This window comes from Montipora foliosa, chromosome 2, assembly GCF_036669935.1.
Source record: "Montipora foliosa isolate CH-2021 chromosome 2, ASM3666993v2, whole genome shotgun sequence".
Lineage (NCBI taxonomy): Eukaryota > Metazoa > Cnidaria > Anthozoa > Scleractinia > Acroporidae > Montipora > Montipora foliosa.
Genome location: NC_090870.1, coordinates 2,220,561 through 2,230,585, shown reverse-complemented (window position 1 = coordinate 2,230,585; position 10,025 = coordinate 2,220,561). Strand labels below are relative to the sequence as shown.

The 10,025-nt window shown below is 41.3% G+C and overlaps 1 protein-coding gene and 1 pseudogene across 1 annotated transcript; both read right to left on the bottom strand.

Annotated features, from left to right (window-relative positions):
• Positions 1–632: 632 nt before the first annotated feature.
• On the bottom strand, positions 633–1,244 carry LOC137991101 (uncharacterized). The gene has a single exon (XM_068836221.1). The coding sequence runs from the start codon at positions 1,242–1,244 to the stop codon at positions 633–635; it is 612 nt and encodes a 203-aa protein (XP_068692322.1).
• Positions 1,245–3,507: 2,263 nt separating this feature from the next.
• The window catches only part of LOC137991100 (uncharacterized), an 11,916-nt pseudogene continuing 5,398 nt past the window's right edge, over positions 3,508–10,025 (bottom strand).

Genomic DNA, 10,025 nt, shown 5'->3' with positions numbered 1-10,025 from the left:
CCCACTGAAAACATCAGCAAACGTATCAACCAATTTCTTTTTTGTGTGCGAGGGGCCCTGAGGCAAACACTTTCGTACTCTTTCACCAGATTTACGTTTTTGAAACACGCCGAGAGTCCCAAAAATGGTGGTGAATTAACAGCAGCAACGAAAAATGGAAGGCTTGCCTTTAATCCTTGAGCTTCAGAAGACAGGGTGATCTTCCCTCGGGTTTTACCTTGAAATCTCCATACGAGGAAAGAACAACACTGGTATCCATTAAAGGAGACTTGTGCGGGAGTTCGGAGTAAACACTGAGTGGCAAAACATTCGCTTTGGCGCCAGTATCCAGATTGAATTTAACAGAAGATCCGCCAACAGTTACGGTGGAGAACCAAGCTAAATCATTAGTCACACCGGTGACTGTTCCGATAAAGAATTCTTCGGTTGAACTTCGCACTGTCGACCAATGGCGCCGTCTAGGCTCGGAGTCACAGTGTGTACTCGAGAATTCTTTTGTGGGCACATGTTAGCGTAGTGATGTTTCCCTTTGCAAATGTGACAGTGTCTTCCAAACGCTGGACACGATCGCGTGTAGTGCTTTGTGTCCACAATTCTTGCAGTTAAATTGCTGCAGCTGCTCGATGGTTTTGCTAGTAGCGAGCGCTGGCTTGGTTGGTTTGTTTCTTGGTTTTATCGCGTGAACGGGTACCTTCTCCAATGTCTGGAGTTCCCTTTAGTTGTTTAGCGCTAGCTTCTGCCGCTCTGCAAAGACCCGCCGCTTTCTGAAGGGTAAGATCAGACGATTCACGATGCAATCTCTCTTTAAGACGAGTGACACTTACACCAAATACAATTCGATCTCGAATCAGGCTATCTTGCTGGTCGCCAAATTCACATGACTTCGCACGAGTCTTCAATTCGGTGACAAACTGATCGATAGATTCGCTGTCTTTTTGTTTACATTCCCAAAACTTGTATCTTTCGAACACAGTGTTCTTTCTCGGATTGAAATAATCTTCAAACTTTTTCTTTAGGTGAGCAATCTTGTTAGGATCTTCACCAGTTGCGAATAGGAACGTATTGTATATTTCGAGCGTTTCTTCGCCGACTGTGAGCAGCAGAATGGCGCACTGCACCTTTTCATTTTCTTCGATCTTTCCCGACGCCGTCAAGTAAAGGTCAAAGCGTTGGACCCATCTCCTCCAATTCTCGGAAAGATTTCCTTCAAGCACTAGAGCTCCTGGAGGCTTGAAAACTTCCATGTTTTATTCTGACACCATATAATGTTCACTCGCACACAAGCGACATGTTAAGAACAACAAGGTTTATTGCATAAGCCTAAGTTCTTACAAGCACGAGGAGGCTATGATAATGTATTCTAATTATGCAATTAATCATGACAAACATGAGCTACCACTTTACACCTCTTGCACTAGAAACAGCACTTCCTTTGCCAACTGGTAAAGCTCTGGATTGCCTGGATGAATGCCACTCCTGTTGTAGGCATTTTTTATTATAGGTTAGCATGATTTTTCTTCGCTCCTGATATTGAACAAGGGAATTAATACATGCGTGAGGTTTTGTTTGAAAGGTAAAACTTCCATTAATTTCTCATAAATTTTAACTACAAAGTAAAACAAAAGCAAACGCCATGTAACTTGTTCTGCAAAAACAAACCGAAAAGAGGCAAGCCGCATGTTTTTAGGTGGAATATTGCACAAATTCTTACCTTTTTGGACTCCATTTTAACCCTGCCTTCAGGCAATCCCGCCATTTTTTGACCATTTGACCTTTTCTCTCTCAGTCCTTCTCCGCTAAAAATGTCAAAAAGCCCAACCATGGAAGGAGACCTGGGTCAATCAAAGCTGAGTAGCCTCTGTCACGGGCAAGGCTTTGATGTCAATAGCCCGTGTGTGCCTGCCCTCCACCCACTGGGGCAAAACATTGATAGGCGCCTTAGTCACAAAAGTGAATTATACAGGCACAATTTCCATCCATGATAAAGTGACAGTAATTATTGCTTAAATTGTTCAGTTAAGTGCGAGGATTACTTCTATCTTCTGTCCGTCTATAACCCGCACTTCAAAAAACAAACATTCCTTTCAGTCTCCCCTTTGCTTTCAAAAGAGTAGCAAAAAAGGTTCCCTGCATGAGTCGCACGAAAAAGACAATGTATATGAGAAATAAAACAATGTATAGCAGACAGTGCTTGTAAACAAAAATGAATCCATCTAGATACAGTGATATAAGAAAAATTCAAGCTAAAGTAAACACTGCTTTCCCTCCCCTTCTTTAAGTGAAAAGGAAAGTGCATTGCACTGTCAGAGATTCCCAACAATGAAAAGAGGTGGATGATCCTATCGCTCTGAGATGGTGTTGGCTGAGTTCAACCAATCAGCCCAAGGGAATGGTCATACGAGCAACACATGTGTAAGACACGAGGTTTGCAAATTGTAAAAAGTTCTACATGACCCAGCCTTGGGATCTGTCAAGTTACAGGTCAGATAAGAACTTCCTGACTAAGAAATAGAAAGAAGTTCTGAGGAATAAGGGACTCCTTAGTAATGGTTGCAAGCAGGCCTCCAACTACTTCTCAAATGAACCTAAACAAAAATTTCTGCATGTAAACCAAAGAAAAACAAAACGGTTTTCAAAAAGGAAAGTGAGTTTCATCTCGTTACTCCTATGTCTCAAAGACGGGCATAATTATTGCCTTCGTCTCCATCACTCACTCTCTCCCCATCTGACTCTTCTTCCATAAAGTAAGTGTCAATTAATTCATTTGCATACTAAGACACTGTTCCATTACAACTGTACTCTAATGCCTCCAGACAGGCCACTCCCTTGGCAATCTCAAACATTTCTTTGGAAGCTGGAACACTTCTTAGAGCCATCTCAACAAACGGAAGACCAGTGACAATTGTGTCTTGGTCAGGTGACATGAGAATGTTGACAAATGCATCCATGACACATAACTCTAAAACAGTACTTAGATAACTTGGTGCATGGTAGGAAACATTGCACACACAAATAGCGACCTGTTGCAAGAAATAAAATTAAGTGATAATTAAGTCACTGGTCAATAATTTGTCCAGCGTTCAATATAATACAATACTAACTTTATTGACACTCGCCCTACAGGGCTTTTCAGTGACAATATATTAATCACAAATAGATTTACAACAAATAAATAGATAAGCAAATAAGCTACAATTTAAAAGGCCTTAATTAAAAAGAAAATGCATAGATGTATGTACAGCAGGATAGTTTAGAAATAATATTGTATTTCATTTTATTTTATTTTATCTTAGCTCTTTCTAGCCTCGCAACAACAAGCAAATTTCAAAGTAATATTTGCTTCAAAATGAAGGCAGTAGGTCTCATTAACATTAATACAAAAGAATGTAACTAGGTGGTTGCCATTTATATGAAAGTGGTCTATGTCTAGTCTTAGACCCAAGACCTGTTTCTTGTCAAGAACACTGAGAAGAAGATGAGTACTAACTACTTTTTCACATCAGTCATCTAACCTAGACTTCGTAACAATGGAGTCACTACTTGGCTGTTATGGGGTGATTGCTGAGCAAGGGAATTCAAAAAAGGATCAAGAATGGTAATGATGCCACTTGAGACAAATACTGGAACACAGTCAGGCCTCGCTGTTAAGTATGAAAGCACCCAAGCAACTTCTCCAGCAACATCTACCAGGTGTTTTTCTGGGGTGAGTAAGCTGAGAATAGAAGACACTATTCCGGCATTCAGCATATCTTCAGCGAGAACTTGTTTTCCTCGTGCAAGATTGGATAAAAGCAAATGCTGCTTACTATACTACTGTTGAAACAGGGGACTGAAACAACAAGACAATAAAATAACAAATAACTTCACTTTAGAATAAGCCGCATAGCTTTTATTGTCATCGTGCTAAAATAAAGGCTGTCTGTCTGCCTGTCTGTAGATCGCCCTGCATTTGTTGCTGAAAAAAAATGCAAAAAAATGAAAAAAAAAGAAGAAAATGAAGAAACCTGTTGGTTTCTTTGTTTGTTTCTTCAAAGTTCAACAACACGCGAACCAATTTGTCCATAGTATAGACTTTGATCATGCGACAATAACTGCAGACAAGGCTTGTAATTTTCACGAGAGACATTTTCTTGAGGCCTGTATTCGCAAAGACAGCAACGAGGGAAATGAACATGATGACATGCCGGATGTTACAAATCCCTTGTGTGATCACGCATAGCGGTCATTTGTTATGTTTTTGCTGGCGTAGAACGCGCAGAACTGTAAAACGTTAGAAAGCCGTCACGCAGTTGGCCTTTTTAAAAAACCCATGAAGGCCGAAGTTGTGTGGTCGAAACATCTTTGTAGTTTTATTAACATTGTTTCCAATGTTAACAAGAGTCAGTGTCAAGAACAAATTTTATATTCTGATGTCCATCCCTGACTGCAATTTTAGTATTCAGGGGCACCCAACGTCAATTTTCGGAAAACATCTGTTCGGAATACGATTTGAGATCTAGAATTTTCGGAACATTTGTTGTAGAATTTCTTGCTTGCCTGCCTCTCCTAGGATTTTCGAACATCTGAAAAATGGTAGACTTGCCCATTTTTAACGGATTGTTACCCTAAAAACGTCACCTAGAATTTTCGGGAGACTTTTTTGTGGCTGAAATTTTCGAAAAGGTAAGTTTGGATCCCTATAATTTTCGGATCTCTAGACTTTCAGCTAGGAAGTCCGAACAGATGAAAAAATGTAGGGGATAAAAATAAGCCTATATCTACAGTTTAAATACTAAAATACGTTAAACAACGCTATGTTTAAGTGGTTTTGAACTACTGGAAGAGGAAATATATGTTTAGTTTCGGGATGATTGTGGTTGGTAGGTGAGGGTGAATGGAATTCTGTTAGTTTCTTCATTCTGTGACGTTTGTAGTGTGGTTTCTCGATTGATTTCTTGGGCACAATGTTTGCCTGTGGTGACAGTGGAGTCAGGGCGGCCACATTTTTTGAAAAACTGGCACATTTCCTCGCACTTGCTGGTAAAGTCAGAGTCGTCCCCACAGAGGCACCTTAGTCTAAGAAATTGAGAGCCGGGATGGCATCTTTTATGTGTTGTGGATGCGAGGATGAATGTAGCAGGCAGATAAATTACGGTAAACTGTTGGTTTGTAGTGTACGCTTGTAGCCGTATAGCCGTTGCCGTGGACTGAAAGTTTAATGTCGATGAACATTGAAGTAATTTTCCAGGTGCATTTTATAGCTGGATGGAAAGAATTGACGGAAGTAATGAATTGGTTGAGTTTTTTTTTACTGGATGAAGATCATGCTTTGGCTTGTTGTAGTTAGAGAAAATTAATTTTCAATATAGCCTACAAAAAGGTTGGCGTAGCTAGGTCCCATTTTGGATCCCAGTAGCTGTCCTCAAAAAATTAAAAACTATTGAGTGTGACAACCAGTTCAGCCAGACTAAATAAGGTTTCCAAGCTCGGTTTTTTAACAGAACGTTGGTTCAAAAAATGTTTGAGTGCTTGGAGGCGTTCATGATACATGTACACTAGCTTTGTATCATTTTAGAGTTAAACCGGTTGTTCGTTTGCGCTCCACTTTGCAATATTGTCATGCAATGTTGCGTTTTTGATAGGCACTTTGAACTCTAATGGTACATATATGCCTCAAACTGAAATTACATTGTGAACCTTCTCCATAGTTGGTTTGGAATTGATAACTTTAATAATTTGGAAGGCCCCTCAGCTTCAAATGGATTTGAAATGATTAATTTTTTAAGTAAAGTACGATCGTCCGGGTGAGTGTAGTCCTGAGAAGGACTGTTTGAGATGACATTGACTTACGTTTCGACAACCTGAGCGGAAGTCATCTTCAGAGTAAAGTGATTTGTGTAATGTCAGCATTCTCGTTCCCAGAGCTGTGATCCTCTTCGTCAGCGCCTCGTATCGAGAGCTCTGGTTGAGCTCTGGAAGCTCTGGCAGGTTCCAATTGAAAGTCCGCGATTCACGGACTTCCGGTCGTTCTGCGCAGTCTCGATTCTTTTTCAAAATGGCGGACCAAGCTTGATCTCTTACTCGAGGCGTTGAATCATGGAATACGAAATCTAGATTTAAGCGACATCACATTGAAAGAAAAGAAGTACGAGGGTTTGAAGCTAGCTGTGCTTGTCATTTCGCCGTTAAATGCCTCAAATACACGATACAATTTTTAAGATGAGAGAGGGAGGACTTAATTTTAAAAGGGAGATCGGTTAACAGGAGATGACGACAGGGATCAAGTTGCACTGATTTAAATGTTGTTTAATGCATCCGAGTGATAATACTTTCGCATGTGAAATGTTCTAAGCTCTATTGAAGTAGAGACAATAATATTATAATGCGTAAGTAAACAACCTTGAAATTAGCATTGATTACTAAAATTAAATGAGCACATATACTAGTAATAAATTATTTTCATATGTTTTGCAGCTAAAAGCCTGACTAATGATCCTAATTGTACCAATTCTGTCTACTGCCTAGGAATTGTGTATAATTTTTTAATCGTCGTCGTCTTCGGCCAGGGCGGATGAACTGTCAAACAGTCAATGGCTGAATGCAGGGGTGCGAGGCGCTTTGTTTGTCGCAAAGTACGGCTGCGCATAACATTCTGGAGAGGTATGGAGGCCGCCAGTCTTATTTTCCAAGAAACCCAATGATGAAGCGGCAAACAAGAAAGCCCATACCGGCTAGGAGGACGCGCGGTCAAACAAGCTCCGCGCCCGCTGTTATACACCGGAACACGGGCGAAAAGTCGAACACCGGTGAAAGGATTACCGACCGTTTTCGTTCAAAGGACAAAATTACTTTTGGAACATGGAATGTGGAAACTCTATGGAGAGATGGAAGACTTGATGAACTGTGTCATGAATTAAAGCATTACAAGTGGAATGTCATCGGCCTCAGTGAAGTCCGAAGGAAGGCACTTGGTGAAATCAATAGCGACGATGGTCATAAGCTGTTCTACTGTGGTAGAGATGATAAACATGAACACGGGGTGGGCTTTTTAGTCCACAAAGACACTGCCAAATCTGTTATAGGCTGCAATTTTATTTCAAGTAGATTAATTTCTATCCGCATCAAAGCATCTCCTTTCAACATTACTCTCTTTCAGGCGTACGCCCCTACCTCAGACTACAGTGATGAAGATAACGAAATCTTCTACCAAGATATCGAAGAGAATTTTGACAAAGCACAGAAAAAAGACATCAAGGTCATCCTCGGCGATTTCAATGCAAAGTTGGAAAAGACACTGCAAAAGAGTGACCTAAACAACAGGGGCCCCACTGCAACGTTACAACCAACGACAGAGGTCTGCGGCTCCTTGAGTTCGCAAATTACAACGATCTTGTCATCGCAAACACCCTCGGCAAGCACAAAAAGTCCAGAACTATGACTTGGCATCATCCTAACGGCGTGAACCATGGTCAGATAGACTACATATTAGTCCCAAATAGATTCAAGTCCAGTGTGTACACCGGGAGAACCAGGACGTTCCCAAGGCCCGACGTTGCAAGCCCTCATGACCTTGTTATGACGACTTTCAGGTTGAAGCTGAGGAGAATGGCCAAGCCCCAATACACAAGACTTAAGTTCGACCTTGAAAAACTTCAGGACCCCTTTGTAGCTGACCAGTTTAGAGCATCTATCGGCGGAAAATTCGGCCCTTTGCTTCTTTTTGACAATGATTCAGATCTAGAAAGTAATATTGAGACATTTGAGAAAGCAACTATTGAGACAGCTAATGAGATTCTAGGGAAAAAGACATCAAAGAAGAAAGCCTGGGTAACATCTGAAGTGCTAAGTCTGTGTGATAAAAGAAGAGATCTTAAAGAGAAAAAGAAAAGTTGTCCTCAAGCCAAGAAAGAGTACAGCAAGATAAACAAACTTGTAAAGAAAGAAATGGTTAAAGCAAAACAAAAGTGGATTCAAGAACAGTGTGAAGATATCGAAACCAACTTGATGAAGAACAATAGCAAGAAAGCTTATGATACTGTTAAAACATTAACAAAGCCCAAGCAAAGCAAAGTCAACACCATCAAAGATAAGAAAGGTGAAACCATCATTGAGAGAAGTAAAATCCTAGAAAGGTGGACCGAGTACTGCTCAGAACTGTACAACTGCGAGGTGCAGGGCGACGCCAGAGTCTTAGACACACCAGAAAGCCAAAGCGGCGACTCAGTAGACCTCATATTGAAATCGGAAATTGAGGAAGCTGTAAAAATGTTGAAGAAAGGGAAGTCACCAGGCGTTGACAACATCCCAGGAGAATTGTGATAAAAGAAGAGAGCATATGACGGCGGTGAGTATATGACGACAGCTCTTCTAAACTTCTGTAACCAAATATGGAAAAGTGTTAAATGGCCACAAACTGGACAAGATCTCTTGTTATTGCACTCCCCAAGAAAGGTGGTCTCAAACTGTGCAACAATTACCGTACCTTAAGCTTAATCAAATATCCAAGCAAGGTTCTTCTCAGAGTCATTTTGAACCGCTTAAAGCACCAAGCAAAAGAAATAATTGCCGAGGAACAAGCCGGCTTTATGAAAGGCAGAAGTACTGTTCAACAAGTCTTTAATCTCAGTTCCATCATCGAGAAGTACCAAGAACATCAAAAAGAGCTTTATCATGTATTTATTGATTTCAAGAAGGCGTTTGACAGGGTGTGGCATCAAGCGCTGTGGGCTACGATGAATAAGTATAACATCAACAAGATCTTGATTTCACTTATTGAAGAACTCTACAACCAGGCCACCAGTTCAGTCTATCTGGAAGGTGAAATTGAAGAATGGTTTCGCACCAGCGTAGGGGTTCGTCAAGGCTGCCTACTATCCCCAACACTCTTCAATATCTTTCTCGAACGAATCATGACAGATGCTCTTGAAGGTCATGAATCAACAGTTAGCATTGGTGGCAGGACTGTCAGCAATTTGCGCTTCGCAGATGATATTGATGGCCTCGCTAGTTCAGAAGCTGAACTCGCTGAACTAATCAGAAGACTTAATCAGAGCTGTTCTGCTTTTGGTATGGAAATAAGTGCTGAGAAAACAAAAATCATGTCAAATACCCATGCAAAGGAGGTTCAAAATGACATTATAGTCAATGGAAGTTCTCTGCAACATGTCAATCAGTTTATATATCTTGGTGCTCTAGTGACTGATAATGGTTCCAAATCTGAAATCCTCTCCAGAATGGCCAAAGCACAAAGTTCTCTTTCAAAACTCAAAGTTGCTTGGGATGATAAATGTATTTCTCTATCTTCAAAAATAAGACTTTTACGATCAATGGTCATTTCTGTTTTTCTGTATGCCTGTGAATCCTGGACCCTCGACGCCTACCTAGAGAAAAAGGTAGCTTCTTTTGAGATGAGATGTCTCCAACAACTGCTAGGAGTGGATTACAGGCAAAGAATATCTAATGACAGTGTTAGAGCGATGTTGACTGCCAAAATTGGACGTCATCAAGAACTTCTTGAGATTGTGAAGACCAGGAAATGGAAGTGGTTTGGTCACACCACACGTAGTGACGGCCTGGCCAAGACGTGCCTTCAGGGCACAGTCAGAGGTGGCAGAAGCAGAGGACGACCTAGGAAGAAGTGGAGTGACAACATTACTGAGTGGACGGGCCTCAGCTTCGCTGAGGCTACCAGGGCTGCCGGCTGCCCCGATGGCTGGCGTGGGCTCGTACGTGAGGCTGCTTCATCTGCTGGGCCCCAACAGCGCCGTGCGGCGTTAAAGGGAGCAGTAACAGTAACAGTAACCCGGAGAAAAACCTTTTGGAGTAGAGAACAGAACCAACAAACTCAACCCACATATGACGCTGAGTTTGGGACCACATTGGTGGGAAGCGGGTGCTCTTACCACTGCGCCACCCCTACTCCCTGACTGACTGCATCAAATCTGAATATTTGCACCCAGTAGTCAACTTACTCTGTAACTGTTGTACTTCAAAGTTAAAGTAAAGTTAAAATGAATCCAACCTAAATAATTATTGCTTGATTCCTA